Here is a 23630-nt window from a genome sequence, read left to right as displayed (position 1 = left end):
AAATTGAAGTCAGATTTGTCCTAGTTTGGAGCCAGTACAGTTGGTGTGTATTGTCAGTCTTTTCCCAGTCAGTGCTCAATATGTTTAGGACAAAAACAAGACCCACCAGTGAGAATAGAGTGATTAGAACCAGGTTTACCAGTGTCTGTAAAGATAATTGGAGCCAGGTTTAACACTGTCTGTATAAATAAGAGACTCAACTGACGTGAATATGTATAAAAGCCGTTAAATCAAAGGGGACACCTGGGCGTTTTTTCAGCTAATAATTTATTGACAATAACTGACCGGCAATTAGCAATAAAAGTCTGAGGTAGTCGAGCAGCAGCAGGAACTGGATGTATGGAACAATCAGCTTCACTTCTCAGTATGAACTGTTGTGTTATTGGTTCTTTGGTTGTTTCCACAAGGAACCCAAAGATTAATCTGGTTTGGTGCCCAGAGTCGAACCTTTTGAGGTCTGTGTTTTGTGTTCATTAAGTTTGATGAATAACACAATGAATGGCTGCAAAACACAACTGATTACTACACTTGCAACAACAAGAATGAAAAACGGCAGCTTTTTCCCCCCAGTTTGTGATTGGGTTGTACAAATTTGACTTGACATCAAGTATTTCTCTTTTGATTGATTTCTCTGATCAAATGAAAACACAGTTTTAACAGTAACATCGAGTCTTTCCTCACTGCTCTCTCTCTCTCTATTCATTTCTTTTCTTTTTTCACTCTCTTTCTTCTTCCTTCTTTGGCGAAGAAGTGTTACTTTTCATCATTTAGCACAGATTTTGCGATCTGGCATGGTCTGGTCCGTGTCCTGTAAATCTTTATGTTCAAAAATAGGCTCACTCTTTGTTCTCCAAAAAATCAAAGTCTACGTGTGATGCAACATCCAAGAATAATAAGAGGCACACGGAGCCACATCAAGCCCTGCGTAGCTGTCCGAGAAGTGCTGCAGGCCTGTGTGCTGCGCCTGACAAATATTGATGTACTTTGATCTGGTGTTGGAGAGGAAGACGGGACTTTGCGGGAACGACCGTGCGCGACGCCCTTCGTTGTTCATTCGAAGCGAGAGGAGAAGTGATTACAACCGAGAGGCTTAGACCAGAGATGAGCTGTGATTTCAATGCGAGTGCCACAGATTCCTCGAAGGTGATAAGAAGCACATGTGGTTCAGCCTGCAGGTTTCTTATCCCCTCTTCTCTTCAGCTGATATTTAGGATTCATTTAAGCAAATGCATGTGTGTGTGTGTGTGTGTGTGTGTGTGTACTGTACTGCACAGACTAGGCTGTTTGTGTGTGTGTCAGACAGCAGGAGAGACTATCCAGTGTGGTTCTTTGATCAGAGCCAGCTGAACAAGGAGGAAAGAAAACATATGGTCCCTCCATCCTATTGTCCTTCTAGCCTCTTCTTCTTTTCTTCTCTTCTCTGGTTTTCATCTCCCTCTTTTTATGATTGGTCAGGTTGAGTCTCTGAGGAGAGACACGTCTGATGTCTGAGAGGGACGCTTTTAGAAAAGAGAGAGTGAGCAGGAGAAAGAGGAAAAGGAGGTAAAAGGACTGTAATGACAGGCTCCTGGGGCAAATCCTCTGTGGGGGGATTTGAACCCCTGTGTGGTGTCTGTTTTATGTGTGTGTGTTTCCGTGCCGCGGCGTAGGCAGCTCGGCTAAACATTAGTTCTTGTTTCTGCAAGAGCCATGTTATTGCATTCTCAGCCATTATTGAGATAATGACAGACTCATCACAAACACACACACACATGTACACTAAAGAACCCCTACCCAGCTTTCAGTCATTCACAAACACACACACGTACACATGCAGAAACACACGAAAACAGACACACATCTGGTTTCCAGAAAATCCATAGTCTTTCCAATATGATGCCCATTAAGTTGTCTGACTGTGTATGTGTGTGTGTGTGTGTGTGTCAGTGTGTCGCTCCACATATTGCTGTGCCTTTTACTTATAAATGTGAAACCTTAACCCATTAAAACCAGATGCAACTTGGATGGATATCTGATGAAAGTCTCTGCCTCCACTTAGACTGCACCGCTTCACTTTTTTTTGTGTCAGTGAGCAATTTTTTAATAGACCTGTTTATCCGGCACTTGGATTGTCCGTCCTTAGGCGACAGTGGGGCTGCGATGATGATGATAATAACGCCATAACGGCAATTACACAGTCATGTGATGCCTACTGCAGGGTTGAGCTCATTACTGTCATTAGTGGGGTTTTTTTTCTTTTCTTTTTCCTGCTTTTTTGCTTTTCATGTTTTTGCAGGTGAAGGTTTCATGCAAGCACTTGCATGGTGTGGGAGGCGGGGGGGCGGGGGGGCGGGGGGGATTGTCCACTTGTAATATGATCACAGATTATGTTTTTCACTCGAGGGCTGGAGAGCATGGAGGGTTACAGTCAGACAGGTTATAAGCAAGCCCAGATTACCTTGTCTGCTTTTATTTGAAGGTAAAACTCAGAGTGAGTGAATCCTGAAGTACCTGCAGTAGCTACTAGCTAATCCCTCAAAGTGGAAGTCGACTCGAAGCAGGAGGCCTGGAAGTGACCTGTGATGGATGTTTACAATGGACAGTTTGGGGTCACAGTTTCAACAAACACCTTCATTTATTTTCTCTTCCGAGTAAATCAAAGAGCTGTCTACTCGACTGTCACAGTGAAATCTATACGTCTCAGTGGTGAAGTCGACTTCACTCTGGTGGATCTTTCTCTTCAAACTACGGTTGTTCTGCTTTATGTCGAAGGCTTTACATCTGACATACTCTGCATGTGTGTGCATGTTGATGGTAGTGCCCCCCCTCACGTTGAAGTTTAGAGCCTCAGGTTAAGAGCAGGAGCTGATAGAGACCAGAACATCCCCCCGGTGCATGTGCAACACTATATATACATATATATAGTGTGTGTGTGTTGTTATGTGTGTGTGTGTGTGTGTGCGTGCTCACATCCACATTATTCCATTGTCGTATTGTGCTTGGACATGCACATGGATCAACAGCGTGGCGAAACATTACCTGATGTGTTTCAGTCCATATAGAGTTTCCATGTCTCGTCTTGTCCTCTGCTGCATTCATGTGTCAGTGCTGCCGATCATCTCATGGTATGTGTGCGTATGAATGAAACCCTGCGTCCTGTACACACTCCTCGTACGTCTCTAACATGTGAGCACCAGGAGTGTGGATGTATTTAAGAAAAGCATGTTGGCAGCGTCTCGTGCTAATATGATATGGTAGAGGTAAAGGTAAAAGTTCTTTATTTGTCACATATACAGCTAGTACAGTGAGATTCTGAACTCCCATAGCAGCAAACATGTAACTCCTAACAAGGCGGCTGTGTTGTAGTGTTTTTGATATTGTATTGCATTACATGGCACATGTGTTTCTATTTTTCTGACCACTTTGCACATTTTTTGGTAACATATGACATCAACGCAGCGCACAAATCAAACAAGTCATTTCCTAAATGTCAGCTTTTTTCTTTGGAAGATGTTTCTCAGCCCTTAAAATTAAAAACAACGAAAAAAAAGGCACTCATGAGATATTTGCAGCCTGAGCAGGTCACACCAAATCTATTGAGTTTCTTTTCTTCTTTTTTTTCGCACATTATTAGCTGGATTAAGTAAATAATGTGATGGTGAGGTCATGACGGACTTTAGTTACAAGCTGACTGGAGGACAGCCAGACACGCTGGACAGATGGACAAACAGATTGACAAAAAAAAAAAGGGCAACAAATACATCTGGTGCTCAGACTCAGACGTTTGTGCCAACCTCGTGTGTGTGTGTGTGTGTGTGTGACTGCATGTGTGTGTGTTGAAAGGTGCAAAGCAGATGGAGGTTTACGTAAGTCTCAGAAATACGTGTGAAAAGAAGCAACACCAGTAGAGGCATGCCCTCCTCTCCCCTACCATCTATTATTTCTTCTATTTTCCCTCTTTACCCCTGTCTCTCTCTCTCTCTCCCTCTCTCTTTTCTTTTCCCTTTCAATATGCTACACATTTCTCTCCTCTTTTTTTCTTTCTCTCTCCCTCTTCCCCCAGTTTTCTCGCTTACATCCCATCTTTTACTGCTTAGTCCGTCTCACAGAGCTCTATGACCGTTGAGTCCCCGGTCGCCAGAGACATGTGTGTGTATGTGTGTGCAGTGTATGTGTATAAAGAATGTCGTGTGTGTGGTGCATATGTTGAGCATTTCTTTGCCAAACTACAATCTGCATCTGGAGTGTTTCAAATGTCTCTCAATGTGTTTCCTTGTGTGTGTGTGTGTGTGTGTGTGTGTGTGTGTGTGTGTGCCATTGGGCTGGGGCATTGTCAGAACACATGTATCCTTTATGGCCGCCTCTTGTACGAGTCTTTGTTGTGTGATACCGACTGTGTGTTGTGTCAGTGCCAAGAAGGGCGTTATCATGTGATTACAACAAGCTCCTGCAACAAAGTGTGTGTGTATGTGTGTGTATGTGTGTGTAGAGAGGCAGAGAGAGAGAGGCAAACAGACAAGGAGCACTTGATCTTACTGATAAAGGTCATATATTATAATATATCTGCAATTATACTGTAGAGGGTTGTTGTGACTTTATGTATTCAGATCATTGCCAAGTAATACACCTTTTGATCTTCATGAGCGGAGCAATTACTCTGTCTGCCTTTTTAGTGCTGGGTGGGAAATGCTTCATCGGTTCATCAGAGGCTGTTTGCTCAACAACAGCTGTCGTCTCTGCCTTTAACGGGTTCACATGAAAAAGGTTCTGAGTCATGAAAAAGGTAAAAGAGCCTGAAAATCTTTGCGTGTGTTTGGTCTGTTGTTGATATAAACACCAGGGATTAGAGCAGTTTTATAAACAGGACACACACTCACACAACAATGGTTTCCACCAGTTAACCCTCATCCTGTGGTGATCGTGTGTGAACGATCACCATTAACTGTGGTAAGATTCCTAAATACCATAACTTGCCAAAAAAGATTATGTCCAAACCATTGGTGGGAATTTAAATGTTAGTAGTGTGTCATTTGTAATAATAATAATAATAATAATAATAATAATAATAATAATAATAATAAAGAAATTGTATCTTCTCCCTGCTCCTTTCCAACCAATGAATAAGAAATATTGTGATTTGCCATGATATTGTCAAACTGTGAAATTTTCTTGGCTGGAATAAATAGAAAGAAAGAAAGAAAGAAAGAAAGAAAGAAAGAAAGAAAGAAAGAAAGAAAGAAAGAAAGAAAGAAAGAAAGAAAGAAAGAAAGAAAGAAAGAAAGAAAGAAAGAAAGAAAGAAAGAAAGAAAATAAATGCAAACATCCGGTATAGATGACACATAATGACTTGAATATTTCAAACATTTCCCCTGGGGGATTAATAATTCTTCCTATATTACATTTTTTGTGTGTATAATCAGTAATTTGAGTATATTTTGACTATATTTGATTTTACACATTCATAGTTTTGTGAAATTAATTCATGCATACTAATCGTAATGCCGTTATTATTGCTCTGACAATAATCGCACCAAGAAAATCTATAATCGTCACATTGTCAATGATAACAATGACGTGTGGCAGGAATGCAGAACAGCAAAACTTCTGTTTCAGTGTACTGTAAAAACAAAAGTAATGCAGAGAGGGATGGATGGTTTAAATAATACTATACTTTTCAGTGAAATTAGTATCTATACATCTCTCATCACCCAGACAACTCCGATCCTAAGCCTCTTTACTTTCTCTAAACCTTCACGCAGACATCCTCCCTGTGTGGTATGAAGTAAAGAAATACAGTGCAACAATATCGTTAAGCCACAACTGAAAACACACTTAGAGTCATTTTCTTTTCAACTGTTTCTTCTTTCTTGTCTGAATGCAGTTTGAAGTGTGCATGCCGATGGATTGTGTTGTTGAGTGAGTGCATCTTTTTCTTTTTTTGTTTTCTGTCGCTGCTTCCAGTCCTCCACAGAGGCAGTAATTGTTAAAAGTGTCTGTCAGACTGTGAAGTGGCAGCTCTGTGGCGGCGGTAGCTGTAGAAAATAAAAGAGGATGTAGCAGCAGCCGCCACGTTCTCATGAACAAGCACAGATAACTGCAGATGGAGGATGTTGAACGTCTGCCTCTTCCTTTTTTGTGGGAAGCAGAACAAGGTGCTCGCCAAACGTGTGATTGTGGACAGACGTGTGTAGGATACTGCTGGCCAGGAAAATGTTTTTGTTTCAGTTCTAAACGTTCATTGAAGTTGTTGGCAAAGTGAACGCCAACATCTTTATTCAAGGTTTACCCTGCTTTTTTTTCTTTTCACCAACTCGGCACCTGTCCTCTCCTCTCAGCTGTAACGTTGTTTACCTTTTGGCAGCCGACCCCGTGGACGTCCTGAAGGTCCTGGAGCTGTCGGAGGACATGGAGGGCGTGTCGCTGGAGGCCGGGCTGTGCACCAGCAGGACGGGCAGAGAAGAGACTGACCTCTCCTTTAAAATCGACAAGAAGATCCAGCTGAGCGCGCCCACCAAGCAACTCTTCCCTTGTAAGTTTCAAAGCAGTCAGAATAAACTGAGTGTGGGTAATGGATGTATTTGTCCTAATGTGTGTGTGTGTGTGTTTGTGTTTGTATAATCCCACCAGATTCTTCATTCCCTGTGAACTTCTCTGTGATGACGACAGTCAGAGCTGCGAAAGGCTCACAGGTCTTCCTCCTCTCCCTGTATGACTCACAGGTACGACTCAAACACACCACACTATCTCAGATAACATAAAGATTCAAGATTCAAGACTACTTTATTAATCCCTTAAAGGTCCAATTGCATTTGGTGGCTCGCAGTCGCACACCATGCTCATAGCACAGACACATAACAGCATAACAGCACAAACACACACATAACATAACAGAGAAACCAGGAAAGAAAGAGAGTTGGCAGCTGTGTGCAAAGTCTGCTAGTAAAGAGCCAGAATAACACTGAATAAAAATGTACGGTAACCCTTTAATTTACAGGCCGCTAATTACGTGATAATTACATGATAATGTCAAGAAATAGCCAAGAAATAACAAGTTATTGCGTAGTAATGTCAAGAAAAAAACCAGAAATAAAGGTCAATTTCATAGTAATGTCATGTTTTTCATTAAGGCAAAAGATTACACATGCTTTTCATGCTTTGAATTTTTTGGGAAAGGTCAGAATTTTTCTCCACCAACTCCTTGTAATTGACTGATATTTCTGGGCTATTTCTACGCAATCAATTGTTATTTTCTTGTCTATAATATTTCTCGACATTACTATGAAATTGACCTGTTTTTCTAGGCTATTTCTAGACATTATGACGCAATTAATTGTTATTTCTTGCCATTATCACACAATTAGCGGCCTGTAAGTTAAAGGGTTACCAAATTTACTGATTTATTTTTCCGTGATTGTTCTTCCCCTCATCCGTCTTTCCTTCCATCCTCTACTCTCTACGTCTCTCAGGGCACGCAGCAGCTCGGTCTGGAGATTGGCCGTTCTCCCGTCTTCCTGTATGAGGACCACGAGGGTCAGCCGCCTCCCGAGCTTTACCCCACCTTTAGGAAAATCAACCTGGCTGATGGCAAGTGGGTAACCACACACGCACACACACACACAGTTTCATACACACACTTTTGTGTTCGCCTTTGCATAAAAGACACTGAAATCATTTGAAGGCATCCGGAGCCATAATGACAAGGAGAAACAACATGCAGGGAATTATTATACGACACTGACAAGTGATATTTAGATCATGCAACACGTGCTGCAAAATTTCCCATGAGGGCGCGACAGGATCTTAGAAACACACCTTCTCAAAAAAGAACTGTCGTAAAATAAAGAAATAAAGATCCTTTCCTCCTTCTCTCTCTCTTTTCCTCCCAGGTGGCACAGAGTAGCCTACAGTATCGACGGCCAGTCTGTGACTCTCTACCTGGACTGTCACAAGCTGGACACCCTGGACCTTCTCAGAGGTCGCGACCCTCACATCAGCACCGACGGCGTCACCGTGTTTGGAACTCGCCTCCTGGACGAAGACGTGTTTGAAGTAAGAGCATCAATAAGTGCATTTATCTGTATCTGTGTGCGACTCAGGGCGTTATGTAATATGATGTGGATGTTGAAACTGTTGCAGTTTGTAGACACTTAATAAAGGGAAAAGCCAGACTCAATCACTTCCAAGTCAGTTTCTTTGTTAAGTGAAAAGTTTAGCTTTAGTAAAAACTAAACTAAAAAAAACTTGGCAAAAAGTACAAAGAATAAGACCACAGAGTGTGTTACTGCTGTGTGTGGTGAGGAAGTGTCTCTACTTGTTGCTGCTTGTTTGATTAATCCATCAATTTGTGAAGAATGGATCAAAGCTTTTCTCCCTACACTGCCATCCAGTGGCTGTTTGGGTGTAATGCATTTCCACCACTGCTCCAATACATTCAGTGCCAGAGCTGTGCAAGTTTTTTCAATGTTAGACTTGATTATTGTTATTTTTATTAGTGTTTGAGTTTTGCCACACGAAAAAAGGCGTATTAACTGCATAAAAATCACAAAATTGTGCAAATTATTGACAACAAGTGCAGGAAAAACTGAAGCAGTGTAAAATCTTTATGAGTTGTGTTTCTGCAGTGTGAGGTAATTTAGACAGATTTCAAGTGTGAACTCTGACCTGTGTTTTCAGTGTCAGGTGGTCCATCTGTTTAACTGAACCACTCCCTGCCCGTGTTTGGCTTTAGCTTCCCTTTCCATGTCTCTGAATGTGTGTGTGTGTGTGTTTGTGAAACAGAGTGAGAGGGAGAAAGAGCTTACGACTGTGTGTGGACTTAATGTGCTGGCACCACTCGAATCTGAGAGTCTGGAGCTGATTAACTGCACATTGAGGATTAAAACAGCCTGTTGTGTCACTTTGAACTGATTAAATGAACAAATATAGTAAAAAGATAAAGACTCAGGAGACACGTTGATGTGTGACAGGTCGTTCCTAGTTACGACATATTAACATCCATCACTGAGTGACACTTTATGTTCGTTCCTGCTGCTCATAAGGTTTCACTAACTCTGACTCTGTCTCATCTGTGTGTCTCGTTGCGACACAGGGAGACATCCAGCAGCTCCTGATCGTCGATGACCCCCGAGCAGCAGAGACCTACTGTCAGGACTACATCCCAGACTGTGACGCAGCTTTACCCTACGACAGTATATTAACAGAGGCTCAGGAGGTGAGTCTGCTTTGAAAAAAAAACATATATCACACTTGAAAACTTTTTTTTAATCAGCAAAATGGTCAGAAATCCCATCAGCCATGTGGTTATGTTGTAACCGCATCCCCATTCCTCACATAACCCTCACTGGGAGGCATCTCAGGTGCTGAATGTAATAAATCCAGACAGAGGAGGGGGGGTTGAAAAGTGAAGGAGCCCCGAAGGTCTCATTTGTGTGAGGGGAAAACTATTACAGGTATTTATGGACAGTTTAGAAGCAGATATGACAACAAGATGAATGGTTTGATTATTTTCAGTCGTATATATAGAAGCCTTCTGGGCACTTTGAAGAAACGTCTGCGATATTTGCATGTGCAGATTATGTCTTTTTTTCTTCTTCTTTTTTTCCTCAAATGCACGCACATATGAATGTCTTATAATGAGTTGCAGCATCCCACCACCACCGAGCTCTCACCCACTCCCTCTCTGTATCCCCTCTCGCTTTGTAGAGTAAAATACTCCACATAGCTCCATGATCCTGTCAGTTCCCTGAGCCAGGCTCTTTGTGCCAGTGCTCCACACTCCTGGGAAAAGTTTCAAATCCTCTTCCGCTACTTCTGTTTGATTCATCGTCTGGCTCGCTCCAGGATTTCTGCTTTATTGTGTTCAGAAACTGGATTTTTTTTTTTTCTTTTTTCTTTTTTTGTAACAATCAGCTTGAAGAAGTTAATTGAAAACATTGAGGACTGAGGCACAGATGAAGCTGTCAGGCTGAAATGTGCAAACCCTGGAAGAAGCCAGAATAAGATTGTTGAGCCACGTTCAGCTGTGGTTGTACAGGAAGAAAACCGTTTCACATTTGGATATTTCATGATATTCTTAAATCACTGCAGCCTGACAGTCTGGAAGAAAGTGTCTCTGGTTTCTCAGCGGTCGTCCGTTACGTCCCCACATGTTGTCTGATGCCTCATCATCTGTTGCTGGGCTCATGTGTTTCTGTTCTGTCTTGGTTTTTCAGGTGGAGAGAGCACCGAGGAAACACGTGGTCGAAGAGTTCGAGGAGTTCGATTACAGCGACCTCTACGACGACATGGCCGTCTCCACGGTGACCGCAGGCCCTAATGTCACAGAGTACGAGGTGAGGCTAGCGGCTAGCAGCTAAAGCTAAGCTAACGCTAACTGTATTTAAAAAACACATCTGAATCATTTCACACTAACTCACCTGCAGACGAACCCGACAGACCCGCAGCATCACGCCTGCACCGGAAATGTTACAGTACCGGCTGACCGTTAGTTAGCATTAGCATTAGCACGATGCCATTTCTCCACAGAGCTATCACGATCTGGGCCCTGAGCTCCGCCTCACGTGACATCAACATACTAATGCTGTTGACGCAGACTTTGGACCCGCCAAAATGTATAAAACAACTATTTATATGCTATAAAAATAAAATAAAAAAATGTCAGGAAAATGTACTACTTTTATTCTGCACCCTAGACGTTCTTTATATTTTTGAAAAATGTATCGTTTTGATGAAAAAGTTGTAGCTATAACCTTTAACTTTATGTCTGTGTGAGTTTGTATTTCCAAAGTTTTTTTTTTCCTGTCCCTCATCATGATGTCTTTTGAGCAGATTGTAGAGTATGAAGACTACGACAACACCACAGATTACTACCACGAGAAGGAGTATGAGTACGAGGAAGAGTACGACGGGCGTTACGGACCGGCTGAGAGGGAAGGGGAGTTCTCTCTTAACACACAGGTACCAACCAAAACATCATATACTAACGCTTTATTCAGCTTTAGATTAACTGGATCCTGTGTGGAGAATAGAAGACTTCTCCTCGTCTAAATTAATGCCTGGTTTGTGTCTGTCCATGTCCTCTCATTAGGATATACCAGAGAAAGGAGAGAAAGGAGAACCAGGCATTTTGGGAGTGGTGAGAAAAACAATATTCATATTTTAAGTGTTGTGCTGATATTTCCTGTTTTAAACCAGGAAATCAGATTCAGATTCATAATTTATTGTCATTTCCACTGTTTTTTAAAGACACCAACACACATACACCACCAAAGATTAACATAAAAAACAAAACATAACCAGGCAACGTACAGAATAGGTAAGACATAGAAGAAAAGAGCTGGCCAGTCATTATAAAGAGTACAGTTAATCACCATAATTGTTTAGGTAAAGTTTGAAGACAGACATGCATTGGGAAGTTTAGCAGACTTTTCCATTGTGAAGTGGGTTTTTGTAGAAGAACAAGTGTGTATTTCCTAACATTAGGTGTTGAAAAACTTACAGGTGAAACGCTAGATATTATCTGATGACAGATATCAGACATAGCAGATGTATAAATCCTACATGTCAGCAGACAATTAGAAAAATGCGTGACACTCGGTGAGTTATTCTGTTCACCACTGACGCATACAGATGGATGATATAATAACCTACCGGAATGAATGATTTTGTTATAGCGTATACTCTGGTAACTGTTCCTTTAATATCTCCGTGTCTCTGTGCTGTAAGTCAGTGATGAGGACAGTTTTATAGCAATGATGGATCAGATTTTTTTTTTCCGCATTAATGTGATTAAGCACTTGGATTTGTCCAGACAATTTAAAAAAATGTTTTATTCTCATCTGCAATAAAATGCCAATATTGTATTTCATATAATGAAAAACACTTGTGTTGTAGCATCAATAATTTTTTACAGATTAGTTTATTGCTCCACTGTTAAATATCCTCCTCTGTACATGCTCCAAATTCTACAATAACCAAATTAAAAGTCTCCTCTTCCAAAACGTTTATTTGCTAGCTTCATCTAATATGTTAGATCCTCTTTTTTAAAAGCTATAATAACAAAATTGATAATAAAAGTCCAGTATTTCTCTGGAACAGGGTTAAACTAAGACTAGAACTGAAACTAGCAGTGAAAAAATAATTTAGTAAACTGAAATAAAAATAGAAATAGATAATACAACTAAATAAAAACTGCAATGAACAATGCAAAACTAATTAAAACTAAACTGAATTGCAGATTTTAGTTTTAGAAAACGCCACAGCTCAATATGAGACGACAAGTTCCAGTACGACCCACAGGTAGATGAGAGTGAATGTTTAGTTTAGTGGGTTTATTTTGGTCTTGTAAAAACAAGTGCAATAGACAAATATAAAAGTATAGATACAAAACAAAACAAAAAACACACACAACAAAGCAATACAATGCACTTTGACCGAAAAGGTGTAGGCTGAAGCATCAGCTTATGTTGCCTACTCTTCTTAATGTAACGTGATGAGGACTGATGGGAACATTTAGGGGATGCAACTAAAAGGGAAAAATCCCACAAATAAAAATAAAAAATAAGAAAATTTTAAAACTATAACAACCTTGATCGACGCTGTGATCAAAATGTCCAAAATGTCTGCAGGGGACGCTGATTACGGGACCATACGGACCCCCAGGACCTCAGGTCAGTGAGTGCATTTTACCTGAATCCTCCTGTTTTGCACGTGAACATGAACTGACTATATATTTTTTTTTTTTTTTGCCTGTGCTTGCAGGGAGAGGCCGGTTCTCCAGGAATCACAGGACCGGTGGGACCTCGAGGAGACCCCGGGGAGCTGGTGAGGACCGTCCCCCCTTGTTTACAATTAGTCCGCCACCCGGTTGTTGTCGCCGTCTCTCTGTGTAACTGTCCGTGTCCTCTCTCCTCTGTCCTCTCAGGGCCCTCCGGGGCGGCCGGGCCTCAGTGGGGCCGATGGGATCCCAGGTCCCCCAGGCAACATCATGCTCATACCGGTAACACCAAGAGAGACACTTCTTCTTCTCCTTCTTCTTGTAGTTGCCCCAGGCCGCACAAACTGCAGTGTTGTTGCTGCTGTGTGGAAGTTATTTGGCCCTATTAACCCGTAACAGAGCCTCGGGGCAAACGGGGAGTGTTTGTATAGTCTCACTGAGAAACAGGCCGGCTCACATCGCATCACACAAATCAACCGTTACTTTGTCTTTGCTGATATCACCTGCTGCTCTTCCCAGTTTACCAAGAAACCTAACAAAGTGTGTATTCTGCACGGTTGTCAATCAAATGCAGCTCAGTGCATCAGGATTTAATTGTTTACTTTACAACAATCTGTTCACTGATAATTAGGCGTGGGTTGAGGCTGCAGCTTAAACAATGCTGTTAGTTTAGTTAACCCTCATGTTCTGCATATGTTTTGTTTCTCCACTGTTTTCTTTTAATTTCATCCATCTGCATGTTCTTATGCAACGTTCAAATAGCAATGCTGCATATCGGCCACTGGGTGGGGTATTGAGTTTGATACAATATCTGTGTGTGTGTGTGTGTTTGTGTTTGTGTGTGCGATTGTGTGTGTGCAGTTCCAGTCAGGTGGTGATCCGAAGACAGGTACTGTGGTTTCTGCCCAGGAGGCCCAGGCCCAGGCCATCCTGCAGCAGACCAAGGTTTTTAAATCACCTCTTTTACATCCTCATCAACACATAGAACAACGAGCTGATGTATAAATACTGCAGTTTGTGTGTGTGTCGGTGTCTGACTCCTTCCTCCTCCTCCTCCGTTTCCTCTTCCTACGTGTAGCTGGCTATGAAAGGACCTCCAGGACCACTCGGCCTCCGGGGACGACCTGGACCGTTGGTGAGTGAGGCCACATCAGGTTTTCACTTTAGTACGTTGCGCATGGACACCTGCTCCTCTGTGTTTCTCCTGAGTCAGAAGAAAGTGGAGTGGAAGGGTGAATAATCTGCTGCAGAACAGACTGCTCAGGGTTTTTCTCTTCAGGATGAAACATTATTTAATGATGTAGCGCTCGGTTCTCTAATACCTAATGAGATTATTAGAAAAAAACTCACTTACTCAATTACTCACTCATAAAAAATGCTACAAGACTTAAAAAAACTCACACATACACAAAGAAGTGTAACTGGGAAATATAACTGAACTGGCAGTGTCAGAAAAACTCACCTCTGATCCACTGAATCAGAATATCTCTTGGTTTAATGTTCATCTTTGCAGTGGCTAGTTAACCCTTAGAGGTTTGAGCCTGTTTTGTTTTTGAATACTTTTTATTTTGTCTTTACATACCACATAAAAAATGTTTCACATGCCCATGCTTGGTATCGTTTTTCAGCACAAATTCATCTCTTTGATCTGATTTTTGAATTGTTTTTTCACTTTAACCTACCTTATCAACACATTGGGTCCAAAAATACAGAGAATACACAGAAAGCATCAAATCCGGATTGATCTTATCTTATCTATTTATCTTTATTAGTTGTAGTGTTGCATTCACATACTGAATGTTTTTCCCAGGGTTTGCCAGGGTCTTCTGGACTGAAGGGGAGCAGCGGAGAAATGGGGCCACCGGTGAGTTACCTGGTCGTCCTGGCAACACAATCAAACAGCATCTCACAGATTTGAGGTCTATCTTCTCTCTTACCACCTGTTATTTTTCTATCCCCCAGGGTCCTCCAGGTCTGACAGGTCTCCCAGGTCAGAACGGGCGTTTGGGGAAAAGGGTGAGACTATTTACTGCAACATTTAGTTTATAAATAGCTTCTTGTAATCTACCGTGTCTAACCGTGTGTGTGTGTGTGTGTGTGTGTGTAGGGTCGATCCGGTACAGACGGAGGCCGCGGTGCAATAGGAGAGCTTGGAGCAAAGGTGAAAAAGGGCTGATGACATACTTTCACTCACTTACTGCTCTGTTATTTCAAAAAATATGAACCCATCTGTTTGTTCTTTCAAAATTTCAGGGGGATCGAGGGTTCGATGGCTTGCCCGGTCTCCCCGGAAACAAAGGACATAAAGTGAGTCAGTGGGGCTGAAGCCGTGAGTGCTGTTCAGCTCAGAAGTCATGGAAATAATGGCCAACAACATCTCTGTGTGCATTTTCTCAGGGGGAACGGGGGAAGCCAGGTCCTGTTGGTCCGTCAGGAGAGCCGGGAGAGAAGGTCAGAGGTCACGATGATGGCAGGTGCTCATGTTTATGCAGGTCTGTGTTTGTGTTTGTTGGTATTGACGCCTGAGTTCTTCACTCACAGGGCTCTGAGGGACCAGCTGGGCCAAGAGGACAACCAGGGGATGCTGTGAGTGTTTACTTGTATTCAAATGATATTCAAATCAGCTCTACACTACACTATATGTGAAGATCAGTTGAGTTGTCATTTTAATTTGGTCGTGGGTTGTGGGGCTCATCTTTATTTAATGAAAGATACTAAGTTACATAATGGTAAATGTAGGGTCCAGTGTGATTCATACTACAGACTCAATAGTCAGGATATCTGTGCATCTGCTACAGCCTCTTGTGAATCCTCCAACACTATGAAAAAACAACATTGTATCAAGTCTTCAGTGGTGCTTTAAATTCCCAATAAATCACTTTGTCATTATTTCATGATAAAAAACAAGTATAAGTTCAGATTTATTGTCTTCAAATATACCAAAACTCTACTCTTGGACTCTACGCACTACACTTCTTTATTTATAATCTAATCTTCTTACCTTTGCTATTCTTAACCTTCTTCCTTTAAGGTTAAGATGTGTTTAATGGAGCTCAGGCTGGGAAGTTAATATTACAGCGGCAAACATTAACACACGGTGCAAATAGAAACAATAAGAGAAGAATCAAATAGAAACAATTTGAGTAAAAATATTTTCATCATTTACAAATTGTACAAATGAAAACACCTGGAAACCAGATATTTGATCCTCAATTGACTCAATCTTCACATAAACACACACAAGCATGACTTCAGTTTATTCCATTTTATGTAACTGTGATTTGTGTTTCAGGGCTCCAGAGGTCTGAACGGTCCCAGAGGTCGTCCTGGTCCCCTAGGCCAGCCTGTGAGTGTGAACGTTACAGTTTGTTGCACAAACTTCTGCACACACACACACACACACACACACACACACACACACACAACATTCACAGCCGCACACATTCATCTCTGCCCCTCCCCTCAGTAAAAGACATAACATAATTATCCTGCTATCTTGCTTAAGTGCTTATCCATGCATTGAAAGTTAGCGCTCTTCTCTGCAATAACATAAATCCAACCACAGTGTCTCTATCAGATCATTTCATATGATAATTTCTTAATCACAATGTAACAGAGGTTCTGCATTTGTCAAACACGACGTTATGTAACTCTTATCTCCACTGAGAAAATGACAGTCGTTCTGGCAAATACATCACGTTTCCAAACACCTGAAGCAGATTCCTTCTAGTTTGCATAATTTATGTTCGCAGCGCCGCGGCAACACAAGCGCGCACTTGTCGGCATCTGATAACACGTCGAGGAAACTTTGTTTAAATTACACATTTATACCTGGATGTTGGTTTGTTCAACATCAAACACCAGAAGGAGTAAAGTGGTGGTAGCGCCAGCTCACGGCTGATGATTTCTAGTTCCACTTAGATTCAGTCCCAGGAGGCTCACGTAACGAGCCTCGGGGAAATTTCTGCTGAAGATATAAGTCATGTCTTCTCTTTAAAGTCAGACAGCGAAAAATGTTTTAGGAAAACATTCTTCATGTGACAGAAAAAGACACAGCCAGAAAAAGAAGCCTCGTATGGGGAAATTAAAACATGCATTATAAAGCTGGCAGCTTCACTGTCGGCTATTAAAACCCATACATCCTCCCACACTGTCCTGGCATTGTGTAATAAAAAGCTGCTGTCATTTCCTCAGTGTTTTAATACGGAGGCCGAACAAGTGCACTCAAGGACGCAGAAGAAAAATGAGTCCCTTCTATTAACCGTGCTCTTCTCTCTGCTAACAGGGCATTCGAGGAATTGATGGGGTTCAGGGCTCAAAGGGAAACATAGTGAGTATAATAAAGGTAGCAGACAGAAGAGCCTGATGACAAATCACTCCCCCGTGACATCATTTCCTTTATGCAACAGGGACAACCAGGAGACATCGGAGCACCTGGACAGCAAGGCAACCCCGGCATCGTGGTATGAGCAGATCGAGCGCAGATGCCGTAAATTCTCAAATAAAAGCAGAGTCTCAAATAGACTCCGGTCTCCCACAGGTTTGAGCAAATAAAAGCCGGTTTTAATTAGAAGCCGGGTCTATTTTTCTATTTTCTGCAGCTTCTTGTGAGTGTAGGAAACCTCTCAAAGAACCACGATCGCCTGTTAGAGCACTTTCTGAGCTGCTTTATTCGTGCTGTAGTTCTCAACGGGCCTGAAAATTAAGACCAACCGGTCCGACCCGCAGGTGTTGAAGCTTAGACCCGATGCGGTCGGACTCATGAGCATTAATATGCGGCCAAAAAAAGGAAGCCCGTTGTCCGGCTGACCCGAGGTAGCCTATGTTTTCGACCCAAGGAAGTTGGTGCTGATTAAACTAATAAATGAACGCGTTTTCTGGATCCACGTATTTCCCTCTATTCTCACAGGCAGGTTGCTCTAACTTAAATAAAAAGGAAGCGGATCAGCAAGCACTCTCCCAGGTAATATACGATGGTTGCACGGCTCGAACAGGCTTTAAAGAAGTTAAAGGGCTTTAATGTAACAGGTGATGAGGTACAAACGTTTCGACAGTAGTCCTCTTCAGTGTACCAAGAAGATGACACTGAAGAGGACTCCTGTCGAAGACGTTTGTACCTCGCCACCTGTTACATTAAAGCTACCTAAAGGACACTTTGCGAGTGCTGGCCCTTTAACTTCTTTCTAACTTACCGGTAAATAAAAGCCTGCCCCATATAGACGCCTGTCTCTAATATAAACCGGGTCAGTTGAAGCAAATAAAAACCCGCTCTTCTATTGGAGAATTTACGGTATTCACCAAAATAAACCTGCTGCATTAATTCACACAGAAATTTACACAGAAATACTGACGCTGCTCCTCCTCTACAGGGCTTCCCTGGTCCCCAGGGGCTTGTGGGGCTGCCAGGAGAGAAGGTAAGACACTCTCTGTTGTATTTTACACTTTGGGGCGCAGAGCACATGATCGATTGTCTGGTCTTTTTTCCGTCTGGTTTAGGGGCCTCAAGGGAAGAAAGGGATGCAGGGCTTACCTGGAAACGATGGGCCTTCAGTGAGTATTTCACTTCCATCTCTCAGAGGACTCTTATTGACATAATACATTCCCTAGTAGCACCTAATCCTCGGCTTAAAATTACAACTACATGCCTAACTGCAGTAATGCCCCCCCTCGTAAACAGGGTCATCCTGGGAGGGAGGGTACTCCAGGTGAAAAAGGGCTGCCGGTAAGTTTGCCGTACAACATTCATGAATCTGTGTGTACAGTGTGTGGATTTGTATGAGTTGCTGCTGCTGCTGTAGCTACAGTTACAGAGAAGGTGCCATCCATCTTAATGTGGAAGTGTTTTTCATTTGTAGGGTCCTCCAGGAGTACAGGGGCCTGTTGGATACCCAGGACAACGAGGAGTGAAGGTAGAAAATACAAATCACAGGATCTGGTTTGACACTGAACACTCGGTTACCACGTTAATATGTGTATATGTTTCAGGATATCAGAATCAGCCTTTATTGTCACTATACAGAAGTACAGCGAAATTACAGCAATATAGTATGATATCCAATAGGATGTGTTGTTTTTCATCAGCTATATTTCTGAAATGTATCCTTGAGCACCAGGAAATCCATGTTCAAGAAACATACTATTATATGAGTATGGAAATGTTCGCTGAAATGTATAAATGAACCTGATTTGAAACCATGAGGGGAGAAGCTGTGAGTACACACACAGTGCATCCCAGACTTTACATAATCTGACAGGAGAGGGAGATAATATCAAGGTCATAAACATGGCGTCCTCACCCAAGTGTTTAAATTTCAATTAGCTGCTTATCGTTGATAGAGATGAACTGATATGAAGGTATCTATCAGCATGCCAGCAGATTTATATACATGCAACCATCACGTGTCTTCTATTTTCTTGTTGAATCCAGTTTTGTATTTTATTTTCCTGTTGAATCCGTTGTTGTTGTATCTCTTCCTGTTTGTCAGGGAGCAGATGGAATCAGAGGATTAAAGGGAAGCAAAGGCGAGAAGGTGAGAGAGACGGGGAACAGTCTGTGCAACCTTCAGGATGTTTTGTTGTCTGTTTAACTACAGTGTCATGCAACGCTTTTCTTACTCCCATCTGTGTTTTTTATGTTGCCCTGTTAAACTCGGTTTTCCTCCGCTTTGTTCTCTCTGCAGGGGGAAGACGGTTTCCCAGGGGCCAAAGGAGAAATGGGAGGAAAGGGAGACAACGGAGACAACGGACCTGCAGGTTCCCGTGGAGAAGATGGGCCTGAGGGGCCCAAAGGCCTGATGGGTCCTCAAGGAGAAGCTGGCGGCTCTGGTACCGCTGGAGAAAAGGTAAGAAGCTGTATGTTAGCAGGTAAAATGATAGTTATGATGGATAATTGAAAAACTTCCACAGGAGAAGGCACACTGTCACGTTTACATGTGCATTTTTTCTACAATCTGATTATAATCATTCTGATCGGAAATTCCAAGTTTGTTTACATGGACGCAAAATAAATTGATCCAATTAAAACACGTGTGTACATGCATCAAGCAGTTAATCAGAATAAATTCACTGTGACATGCGCAGTGAAGTTTTGCCGGTCACATTTGTTGAAAACAGTCCAAGAAGAAGCTTTTCCTTCCGTAATCAAACGCCTGCCCCACCTCTCCCCGTGCTCACCTTCTCCCTCTATGTGCCTGTTGCTTCCTCTGATCAAATCCACACGATATGATCCAATGGATCTATATTACTGTATGTGCTGCAAATGTCACTTTTGTTTCAGGTTTTCTATTTAATTAAGCTGCAATCACAACAGTTTATACTTCTCCTGCAATCTATGCGAGAGGGTCGGCTACAGCAGGACCCTCACTTAACAGTTAACGGTTAATTGAAAAAAAAACCATCAACCGGGTTAAACCACCCATTTTGATCAGAAATAAATTTCTTTCTGAATGAACTCGTTCGGATTAAAATTTTCCAATCAATATGTTTACATGACGCAGTTTTATTCAGATTTTATTCCTATTTTATTCTGATTATTTGTTTCCATGTCACTTGTTTAGGGTAAACTGGGAGTTCCTGGGCTGCCAGGTTATCCAGGACGACAGGGGCCTAAGGTAAATAAATATGATGATCAACACTTGATCGAATGAATGTTACATATTTAGTTTGTATCCTTCATACAAAGTGAATAATTCCTCCTCCTCCTCCTCCTCCTCCTCCTCAGGGTTCGGATGGTTTCCCCGGTGCACTGGGAGATGCAGGAGAAAAAGGGAAAAAAGTGAGTGGGTTTAAAAATCACTGATGATGACCTGTGAGGAAATAAGTGCTTTGTCCACTAATGTCCTGTTCTTTTGTGCTTTTACCCACCAGGGTCCCACCGGACAACCAGGAACTGCAGGACAGAGGGGTCCAAACGTGAGTGCTGTGTCTCTAAACATTTCCCAGTTCAATAGGTAATGATCAGGTTGTCCTTGCCCCCCCCCCACCCCTTTTTTGTTTTTACCTTTCCTCTCTTCCATTAGCTGTTGTAACTCAAGGAGCTTCTTACTCAAGGTCTTTTTTAGTGTTTATTAAAAGCTGAAACATGTTTCCTCCATGTTGTCAGCTACAGTGCTTTTATACTGCACTGGTGAGTAAAAAACAACACATTTTTCATTTCAACAAAGATAAAAGGATTACCTCATTAGCATTCGGCTACGGCTTCAATGAAGATTTGACAATGTAACAAAGACTTATGGGACATGTCGTTGTTGAATGCTAATTGCCTTTTATCTAAGTTAAATGTGTTCAGCAGGAGGCATTACAACCCTGTTTAGATCAGATATGAACATTCATGCAGATTACAGAGTGGCCTCGATGCACTTCTGCTTCAATAAAACACCCACAAATGTGAACATTTTAATGGCCGTGTGTATTTAAGCCATGCCAGAGCCGTCTCTCTAGGGACGTTGGTATGATGGATATTGTTATTTTTGAATAACATTAAATATCTCAAACTATTGGATAGATCCTCCTGTGTTTTTACAGTTTCCCTCTGATTTACCAGTTCACACAATCACACCTAAATGCAGTGGTTCCCAACCTTTTTTGGCTCGTAACCCATCAAGATGCGCCAGCTCAGATATTTTTATATGCTGCATTTATGCAATTTTTGCTGCAACTTGATTTATATTCGAGAAAGTGAAAGTATAGAATATTGTTGTTTAAGATTGTGTGTGGTGTTATTAATCAGAATTTTAAAAAGAATAATAATTAGTTAGAAAAATACTTTTATCAGTAACTTTTTTTATCAATAACTAGACATTTCAGGCGACCCCATGTGGGGTCCCGACTCTCGACCCAAAGGTTGAAAAACTGCCTTAATGCCTCTGTGTTTATTAAACCAGTAACTCAAACCAGTGTCTGAACATTGACTTTATAAGGGGCTCAATACTTCCTGAACTGGGTTTGGATTGGTTTGAATCAACATCTCTGATTCATGTTTTTTCTTCCTCTGCAGGGTGCACGTGGTTCCAGAGGAGCAAGAGGGCCAACAGGAAAATCAGGAGAAAAGGTCACATGACTCTTCCTGTAGCCAATAGAAACACCCCATCCCATCAGCCTTTACTGAGGGACAACACTTACTCTATTATCTTCGTTCTGCTTATGTTTCCTTAGGGCACCTCCGGACATGATGGACCCCCAGGATCTCCTGGAGAGAGGGTAAGAAAAACAATGTCAATAATTACAGTAATTGATTGATTGACTGAGTGATTGTCCATTAAATTGGCCACATTGTGCTTTTATTAGGGACCTCAAGGGCCACAAGGGAGGAACGGAGAGCCAGGACCTAAAGGATCATCCGTGAGTGGCATAAACATAAACATCACAGATGAACTTATAGGGAAGAGAATCGTTCAGAACTGATCACATCAATAATACCAGTTCCTAATGATATTTTCTTAACATGTAAATGTATTTGTGTGAACAAACATTCAGTCGCCTACGTTGTTAAATCTTGGTCCAAGCATCCGGTGCACTTTTACTGTTTTCACTCCACCATTACACCCATTCAAGAAGATCATTACATCGTTAGTTTTATTCAAAGTAGGACCAAACAGGAACACATCATGTCCATAAATCAATCTAACATCTAACAAAGACACATTTAGTGAAGGCCAAAGACGTTAGCTAACAGATGTTTGTAAGCGAGTATCTGACATCCTCCAATCCCAAAATCATTCATATGATCCCACAATGGCCCGGAGCCAGTGTCTAAAACGAGGAGGGGGGTAGTGGGCACCGGTAGTTAATAAAACATTTGTCATTGTTTTCTGTTTCTGGCTTTGAGGGAGGTGATGATGTTGTGTTGCAGCGCTGGCTGCATGATACTAATATCTGACTGGGCCGCAGGTCATTCTTTCATCAGAATATTTCAATTCTTCTGTCTTAGTTTAAACATGATATGAATCCTCGTCATATGCTATGAGTCATCTACAGTGGCCTGCAGGGGCCAGTTCTTGTTTCTTTTGACAGCTCAATGAATAGAAAACAAGCAGCAGAAATACAGCAAGGTCCCTCTGATAGTTCAGACTGTGTTTTCTCCCTCAGCATTGACTTCACAGATGTTATTATGAACCCAGGGGCCCAGGTTTTTGTCCTGAAACATCATTAATTTCTCACCTTGGTTTTGGCGTGCATGTGTGTGTGTCTGTGTGTGTGTGTGTGTGCATGAATGTATGTGTGTGTGTGTATAGGGTCCAGCTGGGAAGGACGGACTCCCAGGTCACCCAGGTCAAAGAGGAGAGCCGGTGAGTGAGGTCACACAGGAGATCATCAGTTACTTAACTTTTTCTTCGAGATATGGTCTTCACCGAACACACACAGACACACACACACAGACACACACACACAGTGATATATTTCTCTGACTCTGACATCTCTGTGCCTGCAGGGTTTCCAAGGGAAGACGGGGCCTCCCGGACCCACAGGTGTTGTGGGGCCTCAGGTGAGTTCAACCATGTGAATCACTGTTGTTATGTAATATTTCTCTTACCTTGTCATTCATGTCTGTATCGGCGTCACTGACCAAATCTCTTGTGTGTGTGTGTGTGTGTGTGTGTGTGTGTGTGCGCGTGTGTTTCAGGGTAAATCAGGAGAGTCCGGCCCACCAGGCGACCGAGGTCATCCAGGGGCACCAGGTGTACCTGGGGAGCACGGTTTACCTGGCGCTGCTGGGAAGGAAGGTGGAAAGGTGGGTCCACACACGCTGACCATCATCATCGCATACGCAGGAGTTTGTGTAGTTTGTGTCGTGATTCAACAATGTTTTTTTTTGTTCGCAGGGTGACCCAGGTTTATTCGGGACGTCAGGGAAGAGCGGTCCTTCAGGACTTAAAGGGTTCAGGGGAAGCAGAGGAGCTCCAGGAATTATGGTAACACACAGAAACATAGACCACAC

General features: G+C 42.2%; 1 protein-coding gene across 2 annotated transcripts in view; it reads left to right on the top strand.

The window, feature by feature from the left end:
• Window positions 1-23630, top strand: part of LOC146992183 (uncharacterized) — a 48614-nt gene that overhangs the window by 6454 nt on the left and 18530 nt on the right. For both annotated transcript variants that reach the window (XM_085784301.1, XM_085784312.1), the window contains exons 2-39: window positions 6341-6508; window positions 6607-6698; window positions 7446-7567; window positions 7866-8028; window positions 9068-9190; window positions 10191-10310; window positions 10807-10935; window positions 11066-11113; window positions 12606-12647; window positions 12739-12801; window positions 12902-12976; window positions 13556-13639; window positions 13773-13829; window positions 14505-14558; window positions 14657-14710; window positions 14802-14855; window positions 14948-15001; window positions 15092-15145; window positions 15236-15280; window positions 15987-16040; window positions 16980-17024; window positions 17104-17157; window positions 18064-18108; window positions 18191-18244; window positions 18372-18416; window positions 18550-18603; window positions 19180-19224; window positions 19375-19536; window positions 20251-20304; window positions 20415-20468; window positions 20561-20605; window positions 21690-21743; window positions 21848-21892; window positions 21980-22033; window positions 22927-22980; window positions 23124-23177; window positions 23316-23423; window positions 23515-23604. In XM_085784301.1, the coding sequence (XP_085640427.1) occupies window positions 6341-6508; window positions 6607-6698; window positions 7446-7567; window positions 7866-8028; window positions 9068-9190; window positions 10191-10310; window positions 10807-10935; window positions 11066-11113; window positions 12606-12647; window positions 12739-12801; window positions 12902-12976; window positions 13556-13639; window positions 13773-13829; window positions 14505-14558; window positions 14657-14710; window positions 14802-14855; window positions 14948-15001; window positions 15092-15145; window positions 15236-15280; window positions 15987-16040; window positions 16980-17024; window positions 17104-17157; window positions 18064-18108; window positions 18191-18244; window positions 18372-18416; window positions 18550-18603; window positions 19180-19224; window positions 19375-19536; window positions 20251-20304; window positions 20415-20468; window positions 20561-20605; window positions 21690-21743; window positions 21848-21892; window positions 21980-22033; window positions 22927-22980; window positions 23124-23177; window positions 23316-23423; window positions 23515-23604 (2771 nt within the window). The remainder of the gene's footprint in view (window positions 1-6340; window positions 6509-6606; window positions 6699-7445; window positions 7568-7865; window positions 8029-9067; window positions 9191-10190; window positions 10311-10806; window positions 10936-11065; window positions 11114-12605; window positions 12648-12738; window positions 12802-12901; window positions 12977-13555; window positions 13640-13772; window positions 13830-14504; window positions 14559-14656; window positions 14711-14801; window positions 14856-14947; window positions 15002-15091; window positions 15146-15235; window positions 15281-15986; window positions 16041-16979; window positions 17025-17103; window positions 17158-18063; window positions 18109-18190; window positions 18245-18371; window positions 18417-18549; window positions 18604-19179; window positions 19225-19374; window positions 19537-20250; window positions 20305-20414; window positions 20469-20560; window positions 20606-21689; window positions 21744-21847; window positions 21893-21979; window positions 22034-22926; window positions 22981-23123; window positions 23178-23315; window positions 23424-23514; window positions 23605-23630) is intronic.

Source organism: Trachurus japonicus, chromosome 1, assembly GCF_045865225.1.
Source record: "Trachurus japonicus isolate A0001 chromosome 1, Traja_1.0".
Classification (NCBI taxonomy): Eukaryota; Metazoa; Chordata; class Actinopteri; order Carangiformes; family Carangidae; genus Trachurus; species Trachurus japonicus.
This window is presented reverse-complemented; position numbering and strand designations above follow the sequence as displayed.